General features: G+C 44.2%; 1 protein-coding gene across 5 annotated transcripts in view; it reads left to right on the forward strand.

The window, feature by feature from the left end:
• Arl15 (ADP-ribosylation factor-like 15) overlaps window positions 1–26,265 on the forward strand; it is a 362,957-nt gene that overhangs the window by 43,732 nt on the left and 292,960 nt on the right. The window contains exon 1 of one of the 5 annotated variants that reach the window (XM_011244655.3): window positions 23,509–24,886. The exons of the other annotated variants lie outside the window; for them this stretch is intronic. Coding sequence (XP_011242957.1) covers window positions 24,863–24,886 — 24 coding nt within the window. The 5' untranslated portion in view covers window positions 23,509–24,862. Of the gene's footprint in view, window positions 1–23,508; window positions 24,887–26,265 lie in introns of those variants that run through there. 5 annotated transcript variants of the gene reach the window in all.

Genomic DNA, 26,265 nt, shown 5'->3' on the forward strand with positions numbered 1-26,265 from the left:
CCCATTGTTACAAGGTAGCTACCAGCATCCTGGGGCTAGTTAAGGCAATTTGGTCCAAAAGCTTTTAGTACAACTGGCAGGTAATAAAGTGTTAAGAGGCTTTAAAGTATGTCCCTAAATGCTGATGTATCCAGGTATATGGAGGGGTGATGTTGTAAACTTGTAAGAAGTTCTATTTAAAAAAAAAAAGCCCTTTTGTTTCATTGATAGCTTTTTGGTAAACTTCACTACACCACGTTCACGTCTTTAGCAGCTTCAGGAGGGAAACTTGAAGCCTGCTGAGGGTTCTTGTAACAATCTAGACAAGGGGTGGTGAGGTTCCTCAAGCAAATGCTGGAGGGAGTGGAACGAAAGGCATTTTGTGTGTTCAGCGACGAGCTCTTTGGTGGGTGCTAGTCTAAAAATGTCGGTCGAGGTAGACATGAAGGAGAAGTTAGATTTCATATGACTTGAAAGTTAGTGGTCAGGCTGTGCACAGTGATGCCTACTTGTAATCCTAGAATCTGGGAGGTAGAGAGAGGCAGGAGTATGGTGAATTTGAGGCCAGTCTGGGCTACACAAGAGAATTCATTGCTAGCATATGGGTTACATAGAACACCCTTCTCATAAAACTTAATGGCCAGGAAAAATGACTATGCTAAGTGAGACACCCTTCTGATTTGCTTTTTATTACTGTAATAAATACCAGGACCACAAGCAATCTGGGGGAAGAAAGGGTTTATTTAGCTTACATTTCCAGATCACAGTCCGTCATTGAGAGAAGTCTGGCAGGAACTCAAGGTAGGCCCCTGGAGCCTGGACTTCACTAGAGGAATTCTGCTTACTGGCTTGCTCCCCGCTGGTTTGCTCGGCCTGCTTGCCTTATCACCTGTCCAGGGGTTACCCAGTCCGCAGTGGGCTAGGTCTTCTCACATCAATCATTCCTCAAGAAAACCTTTTACTGGTCTACTTACAGGCCAGTCTTATGGAGGGAGGCATTTTCTCAGGTGAGGTTTCCTTTTTCCAGATGACCCTAGCTTGTGTCAAGTTAATAAACCACTGGCTAACACAGGCGGGGACATGTAGATGGAACAGTTTGGGGAACAAAGAAAACAGCCTTGGCTTCAGATGTGCAAATGGAAGATGCACAGTGGGACATACATTCTTGCAACCCAAAGGAACATTTCCATTTGCTTGGGCCTGTCTCCCTTTGCTTGGTTTTCAGCTCTGTCCCTGCTGCTCAGGACTCCACCTGACTCAAGATGTCGGATGGACGGATACAGTTGTGGGTATCGTCCAGGTCGAGAGTACTGCTGTTGCCTTGCTCCCGTTGGTTCCATCCATGGCGCGCTCCATTTTCCTGTTTCCTTTTGGCACAGAGCGATAGGGTTATACATAAAGGGGAGGAACCAAGCATCCATCGTCTATCCATACACATACATGCAGAGACACACATCGTCATTATTATTTTACTTGCCATGACTAATGCCTTCTGGATATGACAGAGCCACCCCACTCGTGAACTCACAGCAGCTGTGGATACCTGCATGGCACCTGCACCAGATTAAGCCAGTCAGTTTCCCAGCAGGAATGGGAGGGACTTGGCAGGCTTTCCCCTAGTGGGAGAGAGGTTTTTCTCCCGGGAGTGTGGTGGCTCTTGTCTGCTGCTCATTTTCAGTGGCTGACTCTATAGCCATGTACACACAGGCGGAATTAGTTGGACTCAGTGGGTCACAAAAGGGACGTGGAGTTGGAAGAAGGAGGTTTTGGGATGCTTCAGGAGGAGTCGAGTGAGTGTGCTTTGTATACATTTACCATGACATTCTCAAAAGCATAGATACAAATGTTTATGAGTATCGAATTTTTCATAAAATACCTGTCTCTTTTAAATGACGTACTAATTCCTTTTGTGTTTCTGGTTACAGAGCAGGGGAGAACCACCTTTAAATGAAGTTTTCTTCGTCATGGCTCAATCCTGTGTCTCATTGTTTATTTATTTTATTTGTTTGCAGTGAGAGGTTCTGTCTCAACTACCATCCTTTTAGTTTTATATAGGTTCAAATGCAAACTAGTAAGAGATGGGATACTGTACAACTAATGATATTAGAATTAATGTCTAGTTTTCCCCAAGTTTCATTCACGTATATTTCACTTATACTTATTAAATTTTTGTTCTTATAAAAGGAACAAAAATCAAAATTCGGCAATGTGCCGCTGATGCTGTAACGTCTGCTTAATATTTTTTTCCCCATCAGTTGCAAGCAGCACAGTGGAAAGTTTGGAATATTGTTACCCTGCTTTCCACCCCATGCGAGTGGAGCCAACCTGGATGAGAAGATAAGCCAGAAGCTTTGCTGCCCAGTGACCCCCTTTGTGGTCACTGTGTTCCCAGCCGCTGCTTTTTGTGCCAGTGTCTGGCTGAAGGAATGCAAGTGCCCGTTCATGTCACTGAATTTCGTCATCTAATTTCCTGTCTGGTTTTAATATAATATGAGAGGAACACAAACAGATTTTTTTTTTTCCTGTAGAGGAAAAAATGAGTGAACTTAACAAAAAATTGTATAAAACCTTGATAGCACTGGGCATGGAAAATGTTCATGCCATGATATGACATGAAGAGTTTAAGTAGGGACTCTCAGCTCCTAGACACAAGAAGGGAAGATCCGTGTGGGTTTCGTTGTTGTTTGTTTTAATCAATATTGTATTTATGAGATAGATATGTATAGATATGTATACATACATACACACACACACACACATACACACACATGTATATATATATCCTGTGAAATCAGAATTTGATTCAAGCCTTGATGTTTAATTGAATGACCCTGGACAAACTATTTCATATCTTAGTCACGACTTTTCAAGAATGGAAAGGTTACACAAAACCCTTCTTGAAATCCCCCCTAATATTATTTATTATTTGCCTCTCCCCTCCTCCTCCTCCTCTTCCTCTCTTGCTTCCTCCCTGTAGTCTTACCTGGCCTTGAACGTCCCATCCCCCTGCCTTAGTTTCCTGGGATGACAGGCATGGGTTACCTCGCTTGTTCTGCTTTCTCTGACTCTAGTCTCTGGTTGTAAGGGAGCATTGCTACCAGAAGCTTGAAGGCTTGACTCTGGGATCAGAAAGCTGTTGAAGAGCGGCGAGAATGGCCATTTGAGTGTAGGGCATATGGGGGAAAGGAATGATTTATGCAAAGAAAAGTTTGCTGGAAAATTTGATTTCATAAATAAAGAGGTTGAGATAAATGATCCTGAAGTGAAATGGCCCCTCACCTGCATGTGTTTAAAAGACCCTCATTTTTTCCATTGATTTAATGAGTTTTCACGAAAATCATTTATATTAACAACTTGCACTATCCCAGACACATTTAACACATTAGCTGAGCAATTAAACCAGGACATTGCCTTTTGGACACATTAATGTGAAATCCAATTTACTGGAGTTTTTATTTCCCTGATTTAGCCAGAGAATTAAGAGCAAATGCCCCCCCGCCCCGAAAAAGTGGTGGTCATTAGAAAGTTTGTATACAGTGTGACTGTGTTACTATGTGACGGTTAAGGATGCCTGTGTGTGCAGTGTGAATTAATTATGTTACCTGTATTCTCTTGCCTGTCCCCACCCCAAGCCTGCGAGCATCTGTGAAGCAGTGTCATCTTTTCTGTGTATCCTTGTAACTATGTAACTAATTATATAATATATAGATAACTAATTACATACCCACATATATACATACATATGTAACTAATTATAAATATGTGTGTATATATATCACTATCCTTTCACTATGTAACTAATTATCTTAGACCAAACTGTAAGAGGCTCTCACCTTGGCGATCACCTGTAGACAAGGAGGTAACCCAGAGAGACTGCAGTTAGTTAGTGACTGTGATAGAGTCAACCTTCTGCCGCAGTGAACTGGTCTTGTAAATGTGAGTCAAAGGGAGCATGATTGTAAGAACCTGCCAGTAGGATGACCTACGAGGTCAATGACGGTAGTGCCAGCCAGACTTCAAACATAGCAGACAGTCAGCGTGATATGCTAATGATGTAGAGGTCAGAGGTGGGTGGAGAGGGGCTTCAGGTACCCCTAGCTGGGTGGGTAGCACATTCACACGGTCATCTCCCTTGGATAAGAGGACTTTGCACAGAGTCTGGGCCCTCCATTGTTTGGGATCATGATAGCCCAGAGAACTGACTATCAGTTATCTCGGTCTTTGTCTACTTCCAGCCACGGCCTATAAAATCCCCCAGACAGGGATGTCCAATAGCTTTCCCTCTCTTGGGAGCCCCTCCCACCCTCAGGAAGCTCTCACTCTTCTGGAATTTCTCACCTGTCCTGAATTTCACACTTCCTTAATTCTGCTTAGTAAAGCTTGTGTCTGCTTTGCCTACACCCATGAGTTTCTACATACTTTACCTTCACTGGAGTGTGACAGTACACTCACGGGGCACTGTATTGGGTTGACTTTTCATGGTCATTGAGTTTTCAGCATCTGTGGTCCCTGAGTCAGAACAACTGGACCGAGGTCCGGCTATACTTAAAATTTCTGCATCAATACTATTAAAAGCTTATGTAGTTAATTGTTGTGGTTCAAAGAGATTGTGAACTATAAATCTGAGACTTGTTTTGAAAAGCTAGATTCTATCTGTCTATCGTCTGTCTGTCTGTCTATCATCTATCTGTCTGTCTATCGATCAACAAGGTCTCACTGTGTAGCTCTGGCTGTGCTACTGGCTGTAACTCACTGAGACAAAGATCTGTCTGCCTCTACTCCTGGAATGATGAGATTAAAGGCATGTGCTGCTATGCCTGGCTTAAAGAGCCGGGTTTATTGATGGGAACACATGTTAGCCAGGGAGAAAACATGCTCTCTCCTTCTGGATATCGTGGTCTAGGCATCCATGCACAGGGTGGATGTAGCTGGCACTTGCTGGGACGTCAATGGCTAGTTGAGTGAGGACTGCGTATTCACTTAGTGTGTATGAATGTTTGCCTGCGTATATGTCTGTATCCCACGTGTGTTCTGCATATATGTCTGTATCCCACGTGTGTTCCTGTTGCCTGAGAAGGCCAGAAGTGAGCTTCGGAACCCCTGGCACTGTACTTACAGAAGGTTATGAGCTCTCATATCGTGGCTGAGAATTGAGCCCATGTCTTGTACAGGAGCAGCCAGTGCTCCTAGCCTCTGAGATATCTCCTCAGGCCTATTGGGAGGGCACTGAAGTCAACCTCGAGTTGCTTACTGCTCCCCATTGATAGCATATCTCCTAGTTGGGATCAGCATCTGCTGGCTCTGGCCTCTCCTCAATAGGAGGCAAGGTGAGAAACTGAGAGAGCTTAGCATTTAGTTGGCTCATGCTGTTCAGGACGTCCCAGAGAAGCCTAGTTACCCTTTGTCTCTGTTATGCTCCAGGGCCTGAGAGTGGGTGTCTTAGAGCCTCCATAGTACACTTAATTCAAGATTTAGGGTGCAAATCCAGCATGAACCTTGAGAATGGCTTTGAGTACGCTTCTGCATTGGCCAGATCCTTATCTGTGAAGCAAAGGGGGTGGACTATGACGGCAAAAGTGTTTTGGAGCTCTGTGGTTGGCTATGTGTTCAGAAGGATGACCCTTCAGTTCTCTTCAGTGCCTTCTGAGAACAGCCCAGGTTTCATGAGAGTTGGAACACACTGCCTTCTGGGGTAGGAAACAGGTTGTCTGCTTTATAAAGAGCTTTCTCAAGGGTTGACAGCGGTAGGATTTCAGTTTCTTTGATACGTACTAAGTTGGCTCATCCAGAGGTCCACACTGCCATGCCGTTTCTGTGTGCTTTCATCCCATGGCCTTGAGTGGAGCTTCAAGAACTAGTTTGACTCTTAGCTTTTGAGGAACCGAAAGTGCGAGACGTCACCAACTATCCCGGAGTTTAAAGGGAAACAGTTGGGAGTTGTAGAATCAAATGCAGTGAGTCTGTAATGTCAAAGACAGAGGAGGTGGCTCATTATCTGCTTGTGACAATGAAGGCCTTAGGTGACAGCACTATGGAGTTATGATAGAAGGAACCATTAACATTTTTAACGTATGTGAGTGTCTTCCTGCATGCATATCTGCCTACCATATGCATACCTAATGCTCATGGAGGCCAGAAGGTTTGGGTCCATTGTACCTGGAGTTACAGGTGGTTGTGAGCCGCCATGAGAGTGTAGGGCGCCGAGTCCTCTCTCTGCCGAGCCTTCTCTCAGTTCCAGAAGGCTCCAGCATTATCCTACCTAGGGAAACATGGCATTTAGCTAGATTCTGGACAGCTCAATGGAGGGAAATAGGTTAGGAAGAAGAAAGGAGGACAGAATGTGGGATATATATTCCAGAGTGGTACCATTCAAGACGCACAGACTGTGTGTGTGTCTTACAGTTAAATGTGTTAGCCCCTTTCACCGAGACTACAGACCCGAGGAAAGGTTTGTGTCACGTGGAAAGCTGACAAGATTAGATCCACTGGGGGAAGTGAGTTCAGATAGCCTGCATGAATTCCAGCATTGATCTGCCCGGTCACATTTCTGAGCATCCATGAGTCACATGAGGCTGTTGTGCTCCTTGCATAGAGAGAAGTCTTAGGATGAGCTGGGGCGTGTCTGAACAGCCCCAGGTACACTCTGTTCAGCGCTCTCTGCATGATCATCCTGTTACTTGTATATGACCCTGACCTGAGCTGAGAGCCCGGAACATAGCTTGGCAGGATTGAGGGTGTCTCTGTTGGCAGATGAGAGTCCATGCAGCTGTGTGGAGTGAGCATGGGCCTGGCACTCTCCTTTGGCTTGGCCTGTAGCTGTTGATAGTTTAAATGTGCATTTGCCTTCCAGAGCCCAAGACAGCCACCATCAGAATTATGTCCTTTGTCCCCATTGCTCTGCCCGCCACAGCTAGCTAGATAGGGTGCTTTGGATCCATGGTCCTTGTGTTTCTCAGTAGCATCATTCTGCCATTGAATTTTAGCAAGGAATTTGTCTCTCCTCCCCACCCCCCACTCCCCTGTCTTGTAATCTGGCTGGCTTTCTGACCTAGAGGAAACCAAAACCAAATTACTAGGGAATTGGACTCCTGTGTGTGACATTGTCATTTGTGTGTTTTGGTTCTGTCTGAGGTTTCTGTGTCATCCTCCCCTCCCCCAGTCTCTCTTACTTTCCAGTGACTAGAATATTCTCAGATTACTTTAGACCTCAAGAAGCAAGGCAGCATCTCTGACCTTCACCTGCCCTCCTTCCCTTCCTCCTGCTCCTCCTTCCCAACAGGCCATTAACTAGACTTTCCTCCAGGCAGGCCATCAAACTAAAAATATATCCTAATTTTCTCTCACCTTTCTGTTTTGGAGCTGGCCATAAAGAAACCTCTGACCTAGCATATCTAATAGAAGTCACGGGACTCCCATTCCAGAAGGGGTCCTGCCCCTTACCAGCAGGGAGGGAATCCTCCACAGAAAGCCAAGAATCTGAGCAGCCCGGCCACCCTGGGTTTCTCCTCAGGGTCTGTACGACTCAGTCACACTCTTTTGCCCAGTCAGTAGTGCCAGATGCGACTCCCATTTGTAAAGAGCCCAACGGAAGGGTCTGGATGGCTTCGAGGGAGCAGGACTCGTGGGGGTGCCTCAGGATGGTACAGGGAGGACAGGGAAGCCCCGTAGCCCTTCTTACACATTCCCCTTCCGCCTCTTTTCTTCAGTATCTTTGTTAACATTCTTCTTAATTACCTTAATCACATCAATGTTTCCTTGTCTTCTAGGATCAGCTCTGGAAAGGGATGGTAAAGACCCTCATGTGGTCAGGAGTGTAGAAATGGTGTGTGCTGTGTCTATAATAGGAGTATGGGTGGGATGTGGCTCTGCACTGGGTCAGTGTTGCTGCTGACGGGGTTGTGTGCTTGTTCTGAAGACAGTGTAGGGGGAGGAGTTAACTCATGCTTAGGTGGTAAGTCAGGAGTCCTACAGGTGGTTCATAACTAATGATTCCTCTTTTCTCAACATCTCAACTTTCTCGTTGTAAAATAGGGCTAAACAGAATTGAAACCGATAAAAAACACAATGCCCTCCATTAGGAATCTGTGGGTACATGAGGTGGGTTGACTTCTAAAGCGCTTTACCTACTAGCAGCCCGGGAGCCTTGGGATCGACTTAGCTCCACACTTATCCACAACCCAGCTCCCATTTCTCCCTCCACTAAGTGTGTTTGGCAAATACAAGGTGCTATTGTGATGGCAGCCGACACTGTAAGTCAGTGCTCCTGTGTTTATTTATGCACAGCTCTGCAAAGAAACCCACAGGGGAGACAAAACCAACAATTGCGGCCTGTAAACCAGTGCCTGTCACTTCTTTGCTTGTGGCCTTGGCCTTGTGAGGGCCTTGGAGAGGGAACAGCTGTGTCTCACCACCAGGAAAACAGAATCGTCTCCTCCTGTGAGCAACCACATGGAGTGCTTACGATGGCTACTTCTTGCCCACAGTTGTCACATGCATTCCAAAACTAGAAAGTTGGACATCGTTATGCTCGGAATGAATCAAACCTTACCTGCTTGTCTGTGTTGGCCTTAGTTGCGCGGTCCACGTGGCCGCTGATGCTGCTGATGCTGATTTGAGGTCCCTTATGATGTATATCCCAGGGACATGGTTGGCTTTTCAAATAGGAATTGTCGCTATTAGCGGGGAGTCTGGGAAGTTCGCCTGTGGTAAGCCGGGTGCCACCTGCCTGTGGCTGAGTTAACTGGATGGCCTGTTGTCCCTGCTCCCTGCTGCTGGGCTTGTTTATTGAGATTAAGGTTGGATTTGCCCTGGAGCAGGGCAGTCATGGGGGTATAGGCAATTATTCTAATATGAGTACTTACAGTTATTTCCTTAAAGTATGTTTTTAGGTGTGAAATTGTGGGGCCAAGGGTCTGGATCCTGAGAGATACACTAGCTTATACTTCTACCAGCTAAATGCTAGAATGGCTACCTTCTTCCATATTTCAACATTACTATTATAATCTAATATCATAATTTATATGATTTATAATTATAATTTAAATCAAAATTTTAAAAGTCATCACTGAGATGCAGGAACATCTTGTCCACCTCTTTTTTTCTTTTTTTTTTGGTGTTTACACTAATGATAGCTTTGTGGTTTTTTACTACTGAATTGAAAAAAAATTTTTTTTTGATAAAGTGATTTCTGTTTGAAAGTTTATATTCCCCTTTGTGTATGGCAGGGTTCTTTTGTCATTTGCTTGTTTTGTTTTTAGACAAGGGTCCATGTATATAGTCCTGGCTATCCTGGAGTTGGCTAAATAGACCAAGTTGCCCTGGAACTCACAGAGATCTGCCTGCCTCTGTTTCTCAAGTGCTGGGGATTAAAGGTGTGTGTCACCATGCCTGGCCCACAAAGCAACCATCTAGAGTAGTTTGCAATATACCTACAATAATTATATATACGTATGTCCATTTGGGTAGCTGGTCTTTCCTGGGAACATGAGATCAGAAAATTGAAGCATTGGGATAGTGGGGAAAAGTTACAAGGCCTGCCCTCGAATGCCCAAGATGGTTCCTTTCATTCTGTTCTATCCCATAATCGGCTCAAAGTGGCTAACTTTTTCATAAAACCATCATGGGAGTTTCTGTGACTTATAGCCACAGTGGTTCCTCTTGTCAAGGTCTCAATGACTTAACTATAAAGATCAGTGAAGAAAAGAAATCTGGACCCCAAACTCTTGTTCCCGTTGTCTTTAGACGCACAGTGTGGTGAGCAGGCTAGAGGAGAATGTCAGAAGCTATATCGCTGTTTCGGTGGCATGACATCACAGATGCTGAAGAAAACAAATTTCAAGGAATCAAATATATCATAAATACATCAAATATAAATTGTGCAGTAAATTAAAGTCATTACATGCGTAGACTAGCCACACTGCAGGTCCCCAAGCTGAAAACTGTGAGCACCTCTTGAGGCTGAGAACAGGTCCTGAGACCATTCTCTTGTGGAAGCTGGCAGAGGAGCGCTGTCGTCTCATTTGGGTAGAGGGCTCACCATCGCTATTGCATAGAGAACCTAAATGATCGTTTATTTTTGAAAGAGAAGGTGTTTATACATATTCTGTTTTTCTTGGCTCTTTCAGCTACCATTCAGCTCTCATTAGTGATTTTTAAAAAAATTTTACTAAAGTATCATGAGTTGACACTGTATCTACAGGATTTAGTTATTAGTCACAAAACAACAAAACAAATAAATAAAGCAGAAAATGAAACAAAACATAAGACATGCCATTTTGTCATGAAGTCGATAACTCCTTTTTACTCCTTATCACTAAAATACAAACTTTGTTAAAATTAGATTTAAGAAGCATTTATCCCTTTTCTATAATATTGGTGATAATCTCATATTTCAGAATGTAACCTTTATGTTTATGAAACTTTTTCTTCTATCTAAGAACTCAATCACTTGTACACAAATTCTGTGTTACACTCAGCAAACCTCTCATTTGACAACTCACTTAGGTTATCTGCACAAACCCTACTTCTCTAAGTTTGAAGCAAAAGGAGCCGGGCTCAGAGCTCCAAGCCATAAGTTCCATTTTCTTACAGTGGTACTGTACTGCACATTTTAAGTAACAAATGACAATCCTGTTTTATCTTTCCAGAATTTATTTATCTTTTTATTCACATTGCATCCCAATCATAGCCCCCACCCATCCCCCACCCAGCCCCCATTAATGATCTTAAAAGATTCAGGAAATTTCAGAAAGATCTGCTAACTTGGATAAACAAGAACCCCATTGATATCTTAAGCTGACATATGCATTTATAATGTGCCCTACTTTTAAACAAGCCCCTCCTTTGTCTCAATGGTGTAATCTACTGTACCTTTAAAATTAGTTTTTCCATCTTTTCTCCTACCTTGGCAGAGAAACCACTTGTGTCTACACTGAAGTCTGGTCCTTTGGAATATGGGTAGTGTCCTTATTAACCACCTGCTGATCAAAGCTCGGAAGGCAACTTAGAAACAAGTGTCAAGAGCAGCAAATGCATTCCTTCTAAAAAGAAGTCTGCAAACTTTGACTTCAAAACTTCTGGATGCGCTTTTGCAACTGAAAGGCTCTGAAGAAATGAACCGAGCCAACAAAGTAGCTCAATGGGGGAAATGGAAGAACTTTCCACAGTTGGGGAATTCTACTCAATTCCCCAGCAAATCTTTCGCCTGGAGTAGTGTTGAATTTTTTTTTTCCAGCATGTTACGTGCATTCACAAGTTTAACACAGTGTTGTGTCATTTATCCAGGTAGCCCTCAATGCTAGGTCTGTAGTGCAGAACATTATCTATCTTCAATGGGCTGATAGTATTGCATATCTCTGAGTACATTCTAGATGACCGTTTTTAATTTATTCATCAAACAGTTTTGTGGGCCTGACTTTTCTTCCATGAATTTGTGCCTTATGTAGAGTATGCTTAGGAGCTGTGTTCTGCGTCAGTGTGTCAACCGTGCCTGGGATTGGAATCACATGGGTGACAAAGACTGGTGGCTAGGTAAAGGCGGTGGCGCAGGTTTGTAATGAATACATTCACGGCTTGGGTACAGAGCGTCGTAACACATCTGAGATACCAGGTGCCATCCCCGCAGTGAGAAAGGGAAGGGGGACAGATACAAGGCTGAGGGCGAGCCTTCTTCACCCCTAGGTTAGCCAAGTAACTCAGTGTTGGGGGTTTGTACTTGGGGTTTTGTAATGTTTCAGTGTTGGGGGTTTGTAATGTTCCCCAAGTGATTTTAGTGTGCAACAGAGGTTGGCACCTTAGGGCTTGTAAATAGTATAGCATTCAGAATATAAAGTCTGAATTTTCTTGGCTCCATCCTTCTTCCTTAGATTAGGAGAAGGGTGTTGATAGCCATTTCAAAATACATTATTGGACAATTTAAAAAAATTATTCAGGGTGTGTGCGCATGCTTTTGTGTGTGTGTGTGTGTGTAGTCAGTTCTCTTTGTATTTTGCTATGAGCTCTGGAGGGCAAGCAATTTCCCTCTGAGCCATCTTGACCGCCCTAACTGAACCTTTTCCTTAGTTCTTGTCTGATTCACAGTATTAGGTTTTCTTTAGGCTCTCTGAGTCGTGCTTAGTATGTTGAAAACGTGATTTAATTTAGTATAGGGCTGGGTTGAAAACAAACTTTAAGCAAAGTTACCTAACAGTGCAAGACTACCTTTGTATCCTTTTGTGCCTGTTTGTAATTCTCCATCTCTTCAGAGCTGGCTTGTCCTCACTACAGATGCCTGCTAGAGAGGAACTCCCAGTTGACTCTGCCTGTTTTGCACCTCGTACCCTTGCCTCTCATCTTCAGTGTTCCTGCTATCACTGGAGGCAGCTCCTTATCTGTGAGCCTTATGAGCCCTCCTCCTCACATCCCCAGTTCTTCCTACTGTCTTCTCCCTCATAGGCCTTCCCCTGCATACCCTCCAGAGCCTTCATGATCTTGTTCCTCCCACATCAGACTGCAGAATCAGGTTGTTGACGCTCTTTAGCTCTTTACTTTTAACTGGGTTTTGAAAAGCCGGGCTCTTTCAGGTCGACCAGTTCTCCCAATTGTACCTGATGCATGCATTTCCCCGCTCAACTTGGCTCCTTGCCCAGGCATTGTCCACACTTCCCACGCCCCAGGAGATGTAAATGCTAGTCCCAGCCATTGATTGTTCCAGGCTGCCTGACAGAAACCCATCCCCTGTTCTTGTGCTCTAATGTCCTCTGCTATGCCTCAGGAATTTCGGGAACCTCTTAAACAACAGGGGAGTCCCTTCTTCACCTCTACGGCTTCCTTTCTTTTATTGTCTAACATCTTTAAGCATGTTTATTTTGTACGTGCTTGCAGGCATGAATGAGTTCGCATATTTGTGCATGCACACGTCACAGGTCTGTGTGTCGAGGTCAGAGGCCAGGCTGCAGGAGAGTTGATTATTTCTTTCCACTATGTTGGTTCTGAAGATTGAACTCGGGTCACCTTCCTTAGTGGCATGTGCCTTTGCCCTCTGAGCTGTCTCCTCGGACTTATTATCACTATTCTTGAAAAATATTTCCCTGCCCACATCTACATTCTTCTTCTCCTCTTAGGCTTTCTCGGAAATTATTTTACTGAGAGTAGAGATAGGAACCCTTTCATTTTTTCCCTTCTAACTCCTGTATTACATTTTCTCCATCTCCTCCTGCCTTTTTCATCTCTCGTTAATAGGATTCAGAGCGGAGCAAGGCAAACTCAAGCCTTTGAGCTATTTTGCAACTATTTATGTTGCACCTGGTGTGTGAAAGATACCTTCCTTCTTAGGAGTCGTGCAAACCCCACCCCTATTGATGTCTTCTTCTAGAAGGGAAGACCCACAGTTAGCAAATCAATAAGCCCACACAGGGATATCAGGTGTTCGTAAGACTTGTAGTGCTTAATAAGTCTTGGGGAGGAATTTACCGGGTGGGAATCAGTAAGTAGGCTGGGCAGAGAAGACAGCCCAGATTCTGAAACTAAGAGAGCTGGCTCAGTCAGGGAAACAGCCAAGTATGGCTGGAGAAACTAGGGGGCAAGGGAAAGAGGGGAGGGGCAGAGGACATGTGGATGTGGACAATGAGGGTAGTGTCTTGTCGTTATGAGGAGTTTAGCTTTGATTCTGAGAATGATGGGAAATGTTTGTTTGGAACACTTCCCATCTTTTTGAAGCTAGTTTGTGATAACATCCTTCCCGCCCCCCCCCCCATCCTCCGCCCCCGGAGATTGCTTATAGCATATATGACCCTTATCTGGCATTGGAATCATTTCTGCTATTTTGGGGGAGGTTACAGTCGTGGGATAAGTCAGTCACAGGAGGGAGGGCGCTGAGAGTTAGAACTGGGTTCAGGAAGAGTCCAGGAAGGAAGGCACTGGATGGGTTTATGGGAAGAGAGGCTGAGATAGCTGAAGAGTTCCAAGGAGGGGGTGAAATGGAGGATGGGTCTCCTTCCCAGCATGCACCTTGTGCTGAAGTCTGCAGAAGTTAAGACTGCATTCTTTAGACAGCAAGTGACGCGAGCGTCTGAAAGAGCACTCCGTGGATTATGTAAGGTGGATTCTGTTCAGCCAGTGACTAAGACTTAGTTCATCTCAGTTTCCGTTTTCTTCCTTATACAACAAGGACATGATGCACCTTTGTCCACAGAAGTGCGTGGATTAGATGAGGTACTCCGCTCGTGTACAGCGCCTTCTCTGGTGTCTGCCATAGAGTAACCTCCTCTCGAACAATGATGAGGCCCCGGAAAGAAAAGTGAGATAAGAAATTGGTGCATGTGTGTGTGTCTGTCTGTCCCTCCCCTCTCCTTCCACATGCTAGATAAACACTCTTACTGAGCAGTGCCCCTGGCCCTCTTTTTGCCCCTTATTTTGAGATGCCATTCCACCAAGTCACCTCTGTACTCACTCTACCCCAGGCAGGATTTGAACTTGGGACCCTCTTATCTCAGTCTCCCAAAGTAGCTGGGATAGTAGAGCAGTGGCCTCAGGCCTAGCTAGAAATTGACTTTAAGGATACCTACAAAGTGAAAGGGATTATTAGACTTGATTTAAAGAGAGAATTGATAGGATTTAGAAAATGGTTTCCTGCTGAATGTGCTGGGTACCTATAATCCAGCATTTGTGGTGTGGAGGTAGGATGGTCAGCTCAAGCTCACTGCAGTTACATGCTGAGTTCTAGGCCAGCATGGTCTACAAGAGACTCTGCCTCAAAACCAACTAACTAACTAACTAACTAACTAACTAGCTAACTAACTAACATTTTCTAAAAGCATTGTCAACATTTTTATTATTATTATTATTATTATTTTATTTATTTATTTATTTATTTTATTTTTTTGGTTTTTTCGAGACAGGGTTTCTCTGTTTAGCCCTGGCTGTCCTGGAACTCACTTTGTAGACCAGGCTGGCCTCGAACTCAGAAATCCGCCTGCCTCTGCCTCCTGAGTGCTGGGATTAAAGGCATGTGCCACCACACCCGGCTCATTGTCAACATTTTAAAGTGGAATATGGAAGTGCTTTTCTTGAAACAAGTTTGTTAATTTTAAGTATTAAAAATGGGTGTAAGGTGGATATTTAGGATAGAATTGATCTTAACGTTTGCTTTTCTTCTTAGTTAGGGATTTATGCTTTGTAGTTAATTCCACCGTTAAAATTTCTTGAGTAACTTCCATTCACTTCTGTCAGAGTTTCCGCCATCTCACGTGGAATGAAGATACATACTGTGTTTCTCTTAAGAGCGAGAGCACTAAAACGTTCCTGAGCTGGTGGTTCTTATTTGTTCCTTTCTTCCTGTGTTGTCTGACTTTGTGTGCTAGGTCTAAAACAAACAAAACAACCAAGGCCACGAGGTGAGGTGCTAGTTTCCTTGGCTTTCCTTGAGCTTTGAGGAGCCTCCCTTAGGGCTTTTGACCTCTCTGCTGTAGGAACCCAGGCATGTTCGTATAGACCGCGGTCTCCTCACTGCAGAGGAAGGCAGACCTGGATGTTCTTCAGTGCCGGGGTCTGGGAGTCATAGCCAGAGATGTGTAAGCCTTCATGACTTGAGGCATTCTTCCTGAACATGTTAACTGGCTGCTTCCCAAAGAAGCCGGGAAAATCCTCCTTTATGTTTCTGTATTGACTTGCTGTCCGTGGACCTTGCTTGAACGTTGGTCATGGAGAGATACCGACTGGTAATGTCCTCTGTAAGACTTGTATTGAGAGGTTTGCGTGCTGACTAGCAAAGGCTGAAAGAGTAGAAGGGCACAGTGCTGAAAAGGAGAAACATCAGGGGATTTTTATCCAAGACAGAATTTAATGCTGTAAGCTATACTTGTTTTGTTCTACTTGGTTATCACTTAGAGTTCACAACAAACGTTTGTCAGCAGGTCCTACATATCAGGAACTGAGTTAGTCCGAGGGATGATGAACATAAGTGGTTTCTGGGGACGACCAATACAATTTCCAGACAGTGTCACAGTAGCTGAGCTTTGTAGATGTGGGTAGGGTTGGGGACACCCTGGGCATGCTATGCTGATGGGAGAGGAGGATGGATACTGAGGTCTTGTGTCAAGTGGGGGTGCTTCCATGGATGGAGCTGAGGGGCCAAAGCAGGTTCTGAGCTGATCAAGTGAAAGCCCTTGGGGTATTAAGGATTCAGCATGCTTTTGGGGAAGACAGTTTAGTACATAGATGCTTGCTACAGACTGTTCACTGTTCGAGTCTCCATGGAGGTAAAATGTCTACCTTGCCAGTGCAGCTCTTCCCTTTTTGTTATTCTCTTTACTTGTGTGCCGTGTTTGGGGCCTCGCTTACACAGCCTTGAGTCAGTACTATCCTGGGAGCCTCTAATAACTTTTATCTTTTGTCTCTGACACTCATCACTTATACCTCCCCAATTTTGTAAATTCCTCTATTTTTTTTTCCTGAGGGGAGTTCCTTATTTTATTTTATGTTTTGTCTGCTCTGTGAGATTTTCATATTCACGATTGCCTGACCTGCCTGACATCCAGCTGTGTAGTTTAACATGTCGGTAGCGGGTAAAGATGTCAGGCGCTTGTCAAAGAGACATTGCCGTGCCGTGCATGTTCTGGTCATTGTCTGACGGTTCGTTTTCAGACTAGGAAGGAGAATTCACGGCTTGATTTCAAAACCGAAGAAAGGGCCATTGCTCTGACCTCACAGCATACCTTTGCTTGTAGACACTTTGGATGCTTCGTCTTGTTTTTTCCTTTCCTTTGTGTTTGGGAGTGTCAAAAAGGATCTCACAGGGGAAATGGGGTAGTGACGTTCTGTTTGTTTTGAAGTTGTTGAGTTTAGATTGTGTGTTCATTTGTGGAGTGTGAATGGCAGGATGTAGTTTTGGGGTCCTCCCTGCCAGCAGACCCCCACATCAAGGTTATTCTGGGAAGTCTTATCCAGGGTTAACTGTAAAACACAGGGCTGAACTTTGTCAAACAGGAAACAGATATAAATAACTATTGAGTCTTAATTCAAACCAAGCAACTTTCTCACACATAGTTTAATAATGCATTCTTTGAAAAAAGTAATTTCCTCTTTTAAAAGAACACTTTAATTCTTTTGTTTCCGGGCCACTTTCAATAAGAGACTTTCTCACCTTGATGTGTGTGTGGTGCCTCCTTCCCTCTAACAGTGGGAAAATCACATCTATTGGCATTCGAGTTAAAAATAAATTAGTGGAAAACGTTGAAGATGTTTTTATGTGAGTTGTTTATCTTGTAGTTTTTCCTGTGTGTATTTCTGTAGTCTTTGGGTCTCGATTAAGAACCGTAGAGCTAGCATGGTTAGCATTTCTCAGCTTTCAGCAACTGTGCACACAGCCTCATTTGTTTCTTAATGAGCCCCCCTCACGGGATGCCAGTCCTGCAGGTTTCTCATACTGCATGTGTGTTTGTGTGCAGGTATACTGCATGCACAGTTTTGTACATATCTATGCCATTTATGTAAAAAGCAGACGATTTCTCTGTTTCCAGAGTAGATGGTGCTTGCCTACGCTGGATGTTAGCATGTGAATGAAAGTAGTTACTGAATGTACAATGGCGACAGCAATGAGAACAGATGCCAGGCGCATGGAATGCCACTTGCAAGTTACAAGAGATCCACCTTGTTTATGAGAGTGCTGAGTTGGGTCATGAAGGACTGGCTTCGTGGTAATGTTAGCAGTAAGTTCAGGGCTACAGAGAAAGGCTCCCCCACTCTAATTGATGGGCCTTGAGAAGGTAACACGTTGTCCTTGACCAAGAGGGTGTGATGTACACCAGAGCAGGTGATTGGTTTTTCATTCTAACCCAGGGGGTGGTATGCCTTTTCCTCATTGGCTGAAGTCAAGACCTCACAGTCTTTCAGGATTGGCTAATCCTAAAAGAATCAGTGTGTGCTAGAAAGGAGGACAGGCTTACTGTACTAGGGAGAATGAGGCCGCTGCTTCATGCCCTTTGGTGGCTAGGATGCAGCAGAGGCCCTGTGTAAACATAATCTTACCTGATGGGTTAAGATTAAAAAATTTGCATGGAGTTTTTTTTTGTAGAAATAGAAAAAACAATTTTCATCTCTTGTCTTTGACACAGTTGAAAGTGCTTTATAGAAAAGACTTATATGTTATGTTTTTATTACAGCCTGGATATTGGAAGTGCCGTGCTGGGCACTGGGATGTGGAGTATGGAGAAGGAGGCCGGTTTCTGGCGTGCTGGGCTTGAGGCTTGCTTGGGAGGCCCTGGTGCAGTTTGGTAACAGGCTCGAGAGTCAGGAACCCATTGTGCTGTGATGTGGGGCTGTAGGGGAAGCTGGATGGGAACCTGCTCCCAAAAGTCGTTAGCGATTGAGACTAAAGCACACGGACTGTTGGAGGATTGTGTGGGTTCAAACAGACAGATTAGGGGGTAGGACGTGGGGAGGGGTTCACCTCAGACTTGGGGGCAATAAAAGAGTTTTGTGAGGTTTACCTTACGCATGGAACTTAATTAAAATATTTGTGGAAGTGTTTTAATTTGGCAAAAAAAAAAAAAAGAAGAAGAAGAAGTAAAATACAGCAAAACCTATTTTGTTTTTAAGTGGTGGGTGTTGAGGTCTATGCAATGTTTGTGAATGTATTAAATTTGAACGAGTATAAATTAAGATGATTTAGCGTGGAAAATGATCCTCAAAAAAAATCCCCAAACTTACTAGGGCACAACTCCTGTTTCTGGGACATTGCTGGGACTGAAGGGATTTAGGCTTAGAATTCTATCAACTATACCTCCCCTAGGTGGATTTAAATATGAACAGACAATGGATGGGGTGCCCTTCTGTAAGTCCTTGTGACCTAGTTTAACCCTGAGAAACTGCCATGGGGATGGCTATGATTTGGAAATTGAGACACATATCTTGCAACAGTGCCCAGGGCCCAGGTGCTTCTGGAAGCTTTCTGGGGACGCAGCACAAGCAACAGAGGGACTGGAAGCCAGGCCTCTGCCGCCACTCTGTTCTTCTGTGAGCCCATCCGATTTCCTCTTTAATAAACATGATGATCTTCACATTCAGAATTGCATTCACCCAGAGAGCCTTTCTGTTCATTTAATCTGAAGGTCCTTCCCCGTTTTTGTTTGAAATTTTTATTTGAGTTATCTTCTGCCCAGTTAGAGAAGACTCGAAAGAGGAGGGAGTGTTTCTTTTGACACACGCTATTCTAGAGGTTTCTTTTACATAGTTCTTTGTACATACCACAGACTGCTAGCTGTATATATCAAATTACTATTATTTTTGAATATCATACTGTCTTAGTCAGGGTTTCTATTCCTGCACAAACATCATGACCAAGAAGCAAGTTGGGGAGGAAGGGGTTTATTCGGCTTACATTTCCATACTGCTGTTGATCACCAAAGGACTGGAACTCAAGCAGGTCAGAAAGCAGGAGCTGACGCAGAGACCATGGAGGGATGTTCTTTACTGGCTTGCTTCACCTGGCTTGCTCAGCCTGCTCTCTTATAAAACCCAAGACTACCAGCCCAGAGATGGTCCCACCCACACGGGGCCTTTCCCCCTTGATCACTAATTGAGAAAATGCCTTACAGTTGGATCTCATGGAGGCATTTCCTCAACTGAACCTTCTTTATCTGTGATAACTCCAGCTGTGTCAAGTTGACACAAAACTAGCCAGTGCACATACCTTCCCATCCCCCCTTCTTTTTGAGACCATCTCACTTTGAAGTCCAGTCTGGCTTTGATTTGGAATCAATCCTACCTGAGCCTTCCCATTTTGGGAATAGGGTATGGCGGTGGGGGTACGAGGAGGTGGGGGAAAGAAGGGGTATGGAAACGCAGTGTTCCTAACAGGTTCTTTAGAGAGTTTTTGAGAGGAGCTAAAGAAAGGGATGGGACATAGTCTGAAGTTTAGGAAGACTGGGGGAGGGGAGACTGACATGTCGCATGGTATCTCATAACATCATTTTATGTAAAAACATTATTTGTTAGTGAATCGAATCTGTTTCCATATGGGAAATGCACTTGGGATCTGTGTTAGGCTTTTCTTTCTATTCATTTTAGAAATCAGGCACATTGAAAATTAATGTTGATATTCATAGACTCAAAATTATAGTTAGAATTAAAAACAAAACACTTGTGAGTGAAATGGCTCGGTAGGTGAAGCTGCTTGCTGCCAACCCTGACTCCTTGAGCTCTGTCTTGGAACTCTTAGGATGGGAAAAGAGAACAAACTCCCCCAGAATGTCCTGACAGGCGGTGTGAGTGTGTGTGTGTGTGTGTGTGTGTGTGTGTGTGTGTGTGAGTTAGTGTGTGTGTGTGAGTGTGTGTGTGAGTGTGTGTGTGTCTCTGTGTGTGTGTGTGTGTGTGTGAGTGTGTGAGTGTGTGTGTGAGTGTGTGTGTGTGTGAGTGTGTGTGTGTGTGTGTCTCTGTGTGTGTGTGTGTGTATACACATATACTAAATAAATAAATGTAATTTAACTTAAACTAAAACAGCTGCAGCATAATAGCTTGTAATCGGTGGTGGCCATTAACCTTTCCGTGATGTTTTTACCTCTTTGTTTTGCCTCTTTCTTTGTCAAGGTAATTGTGGGACTAGGGGAAATGGGGAGGAGCCCTGAGTGGTGGCAGATGGTGTTGCCCAGAGCTCAGTTGTGATGGCCTGTCAATCAAATCAGTTTCTGATTAAAACCCCATTACCTTCTGCCACAGGAAGTCCTGCCCCCTCTGCCCTTGCAGGTTTTTTTTTTTTTTTTTATTCGTTTGACCTTTATTGTGTTTGATTTTTGTAATCTCAAATTTCTTTTTCCTCTTTAATTCTTTTTCCACATTTGGACGTAGATAGGAGAGAATTCAGTCCCGTGTTTTAGGGAGTGGTATCAAAACACATTTATTTTGTTCGGTGTTTTCTGCTCCATCCTTCCTTAAAGATAAAGACCCTTTCTCTCTGTGTGATTATGAGACTGTTGGGTTTGGGTGTGCCTCTCTGTAATGCTCTGATATGAAAGACTGACTGCATAGAAACTCTTAGACGACTCTGATATGGATCCTGGAGAACAGTAGCTTCTCAGTTATTTTTAGGCATACCTGTCTATCCTCAGTATGAACAGCGGAGGCATGTTGCCGTTTCCCTGGTAACTTCTCGTGGGCATTAGTAAATACGACGGGACCCTAGAGTTTTCCCTCATCTGAACGGCATTTCAGGGAATTCCTATAAAGTGACAAAAATGTATTCCTGAAGGGAACTCTCATGCCATTTATTCTACACAGATCATTTTATGGTGAGGCCCAGAGACGAAAATTGATTTTGTCTGTCCACGATTAAGAGAGAGAAATGTAGGCCCAAGTGCAGGTACCGGCTCTTTAAACGATAATTCACGCTGCAGCGCACACCACGCAGTCCGTCTCTCAGTCACGTGGACCCAGGGGCGGAGCCTGTGGAGCCTCGTGGTGTTTCTTGTTTCTTAAATGTTGACAGTAAATTTTGAGAAGCTGTAGGGTAGAGGCCCCTGGTCCATTCCCATACATTTATTATTATTGCTATTATATTGGTGTTATTATTGGTATTATTATTACTAATGTTTCACAGGAAGTGTGTGGCTTTTGGAAAACAGGGAGGCAACTCGTGAGTGACGTTCTTAGATTCTTGCTCTCATGTTCAGTCTGTGAGGACAATTTATCTTTCCACATGACTTGAGTGTCTTCCCTGCTCCAAGTATCTGCAATTAAAACATTCCTGCAGTCACCACATTTGTTGTTGTTGTTTTCTTTTTACAACTTATTGCAGACTTTTTTTTGGGAAACCTATTTTTTTATGGCAATTTCTTGGTGCCTGGACTAGCAAGGCTCTGTTCACAACAAGGCCTCTGTCATAAATAAAAAGGATGTATAGTGCCAGCTTGCCGACTCAGATATGGTATGTTGTACAGACGACAAGCTTCTCAGTTTTCCTAGATTAATGTGTTCACAGTGGGCTCCAGTTAGGTCTAGTTAGGTTTAGTACACCATTTCCAGGATTTCTTTGGCATTTATTTTGTCAAAAGACACTAGTAATAGTTTTAGAAGGATAATTTATCATCTGTCACCTGGTTTTTGTTGTGGTTTTTCCTCCCATCTTTTAAAAATCTCTGTTCTCAGTAGGTAATAAAATCCTATTATTATTCATTATACTTAGAGGTATAGTGTGTAATGAAATGATTGAGGTGGTTTTTGTTTTGTTTTGTTTTTTGCAGCTGTATCTATAGGCAGATGTTTCTCATGGTGAGAGCCAGGTATATTTCTAGCTTGTATGGTTGTGAAAGTGTGCTAGAGGTTTGGCTCGAGAGCTTGATTTACACAGCTAATAAGTTGCAAAGGTCTGAACGAAGCTATTGCCAGTCCTTGTGAGGGTCCCACTCTTAATTTCACTTGGAATGTTTAAGGGACTCTGAGCTTGAACTCTGATGTCGCAGCCTCAGACTGCAAAACGCAGAAAGGGCCAGGCAGCACTTCTAGCTGTTGCGACTTCAGAAAAACACAATATTATTATTGGAATTTGGGGGTCCTTTTATCGTTACCAGAGGGCACAAGGGAGGTTTGTTTCCCTTTTCAGGGGTTCTTGGTCTCATTCATCAATAAAAGATTTTAAGGATGGGCGGCTCAAACAGAAGCCCAAGGGCAATTTTATTAGGGTTTAAAAGAAACAAGCCAGAATAGGCTAGCTGTAAACTTCAGCTGCTGCCAAGGGAGGTGAGTGTAAGGGAGAGGAGAAGCCATGCTGTTTAAGCTAGCGTAAGGGTCAGAACATGGTGGGCAAGCAGCCATGTGGCAGGCAGGCAGGGAGACCTGAGAGAAAGCACAAGGAATGGAGAAGCATGATCCAGAGAAGCAGTCTGGACTCACTCCAGGCTGCATGGCTGCTGACCTGTAAGCCTGTGCACTGCGCATTCTTGGGAGGAGAAGTCTAGAACTCACAATAGGAAAAGGATTCCACCCATCTCTGAGTGTGGGTTAAGGTGAGCGTCTCTTCCTTGGGCTGGTGGTCTCTGAGCCACAGGGCTCCACTTCCCCAGTGGTCTGCTGCGACTCCACCCAAGCCAAGGAGTCTCTTCTGTTGCCTGGGATCTTTTTTTTTCTCTAACAAGGCACTGGCACTGAACGGACCTGCTTATCCTCCGCTGAGGTTCTAAGATGGTGTGGGCCTTGCCTGGCTTTGGGAACGGAACATACAGTTAGTGACAAGAATTCGTCTAAAGATCAAATGATGACGCCTTAACCTTCAGAATGCATGAGCCAGCCGTGCTGCGTATTATAAAAGAGACTGAGATAACCAGAACAGTCAAGAGTTGAACTAGTGCTAGGTAGAGTAACGGATAAGATAGGGAAGGAAGAAACTAAAGTGATCAGGGCAGTGTGAGTGTGTGTGTGTGTGAGTGTGTGTGTCTGTGTGTGTGTGTGTGTGTGTGAGTGTGTGTGTGTGTGTGTGTGAGTGTGTGTGTGTGTGTGAGTGTGTGTGTGTGTGTGTGTGTGTGTGTATGTGTGTGTATGTGTGCATGTGTGCGCGTGCACCTGTGGGTGGGTGGGCGTGGTGAGAGTGCTCCAGGGTTCCCAGGCCCCTTGGGAAGGCCTTGTTGATCTGAGAAGGGGGAGTGACCAGAGTTGGAGTATTTATCCTGTCTGTTTGACCTTGCTTGGATTGGTCATCATCTTAGTTTCTGTGTTGTTGGGGGAGGGTCTTAGAAATAGACCATACCGAGGTCTATTTCTTTGCTTCTGTCAAGACCTTTGTGGTGCAGACAGCAGGACTAGTTATAAAAGAAGTCCAGACTGACAGCCCCTCACCAGTCCTTTCTTTTGGTGATAACAGACCCCGTCTCTCCCCAGGACAAGGACGGTCTTCTTGAGACCTCTCAGAACACTGAAAAGGAGACGCGTCAACAAAAAGCTTTCTGAGTTTCAGGCTGTGCTTGCTTCCCATTTGATTGTCAAAAGGCCAGATCCAGGGCCTTACCCAGACCAGGCAAGCTCCGTACCGTGTACTGACTCTTGTTCCCGGCCGGGCTTGCGTTTTCTAACCTTAGAGGTCTGCCTTACAGCCGGTCTACACACGCATGCCTCTATTATACAGGAATCCGACTTAACACAAAATTACATAATTGCTTATTTTGAGAAGCCCTGTCCGTCCTCCAGTGCGTTTGAGTCATGACAGAAAGTTGAATTGTGTTCTTGTGCTCCATTTAAAAAAGCAGCAAATTCTATAATAATACCATTATCCTGACGCTTACTGGGAGATGGTTATTTGAGGAGCGCATAAAAAAGTCATTTGATCTTAGGGGAAAATACATGTCAGCTTAATTACCTATATTCTACAGGTGAGGAAATAAAAGACCAAAAAAAGCTAAATATAGTAGTGCTACGTAGAGGGAATCTTCTTACATTAAATTTATTTTCTATGGTGGTGAATAATGATAATGTTATTTTATCATTGGGATATGTTAAAAACACAACTTTGGGGTAGGCTGTCTTAATTAGAGTTGCCTGGTACTGTATTCTGAGGCTTATTTTTAATAGAAGAATAAAGAATCAGTTTCAATTTGTTACCATTAGACAGAGCTGTGCTTCCTCAGTGAGTTCTGAGGCTAGCAGGCTTGTTCCTCTGTCTGGGCTCAGTGACACAGCGCCTTTGAGAAGATTCAGATCGTAAGAAACCCTTCCTTGCTAAGAACCCGCTTTCATTTGTTTGCTTGGTCCAGGTCAGTCTTAGTTGTCTTAAGGGCACAGCCTGCGGTCGTCTGAGAGAAGAGGCTTCGGTTGGGTCATTGCCTAAACCACACTGGCCTGTGACAGAATTTGTGCGGGACCACCTTGGTTGTGAATTAGTCCATAAAGGGGCCCTTAAACACTGGACAGCAGCATCCTTAGTCAGATGGCCCTGGGTTATGTTACAAAGGTAAGTAAGCATCCTGGACATCACCACCCTTATTAGGTGGCCCTGGGTTCTGTTGGAAGGTTAACTAAGCTTGAGCCTGCGTTCGAGCCAGCAGGCAGCCTTCCTCTGTGCCTTCTGCTTCGAGCTCCCGCATCAGGGTAGCCTTGACTTCCCTCCGCGATGGATTGTGACCTGGAAGTGCCTATGTCAAACTCACCCTCTCCTTCTGTTGTTATTATTGATCAGGATCTTAACCAGAGCCACGGAAAGGAAGCGACCATGGTCTGCAAGTATTTTCCAGTAGCCTGTTGTAGGCATTAAGGCTGTGATAGCAGACTAGACACTTACTAGTGCTGTAATTGTGGCAGGTGGCACACCTATACCAAACACTTGCAATGCAGTGTGTGTTGGGGGCTCTAGAACAGGATGAGAGTAAAGCGTTGAGTGAGTGTGGATAAAGGATGCCCAGTGGACCTCAGTGTGGACTTTTTGGTGCCTTCTAATTTTGGAAGTGTTCCTCTCTGTGTGTATGTGTTCTCTGTATATTGCCAGTATAAAATAAATTTAAGGTAAGTCTAAAATGTGAGCATCTGGTGGTACCTATTGAGATCATTTAGTGGCTTCGGAATGGCAAAGCACCAAGGGCTGGGGGTGTTGCGTCAGTTAGCGACAGGCTTGGAAGGCGCACTCAGAGGTGTGTGTGGTCTTTCAGGAACCCAGCCTTGTCTCTTGTTGCTTCTCCTTTTGCAGTGCTTGCTAGAACCTTCTTGTCCCGAGCAGCCTCTCGAGCTCGAGATGCCCATGTTTCAGACTCCAGGAAGGAAGAAGGACAACAATAGTCTGCCGGTCTTGTTTAAGGAAACTATCTCAAATGCCCATCCATTTCTGTTCTCAGACTTCAGAACATAAACAAATGGTCACATTTAACTGCATGCAGATAAGGCCGAGTTTTCCCCACTGGGCTGTGTATTCAGAGCGCCTCCCCCCCCTCGTCTAGAAGAAGAACCTCTTGCTGCCCAAAATACCTTGTCAGTAACTGTGGGAAGAAGGCTGATGGCACAATTTTATTTGCTTAGCTATGCTAACATTTGTGTGGAAAAGAGATTTTTTTTTATTAGTTACATACAAACCTGTGACTATCGAGGTGATATTTGAACTGGGTCAATGCTGCGGATGAAGTTCAGATCCAGTGTGATGTCTCTAAGAATACCTGTTCCGCCCACGAAATACCCTTGATTTTCTGCTTTGTCCCAGAGACCTGATTTCCTTGAGAGTGATTTGGAAAGCACTTTAACACGTACTCAAGGATTTTCTTGTTCTTTGAAGTGGCGCTTAGTCTGTGAGGTTGGCTTAATGTCAGGGTGAAGTTCTTGAGTAAGAACTGCTAACGAATATGAATT

The sequence above is a fragment of the Mus musculus genome, chromosome 13 (assembly GCF_000001635.26).
Source record: "Mus musculus strain C57BL/6J chromosome 13, GRCm38.p6 C57BL/6J".
In the NCBI taxonomy this organism is placed as follows: domain Eukaryota; kingdom Metazoa; phylum Chordata; class Mammalia; order Rodentia; family Muridae; genus Mus; species Mus musculus.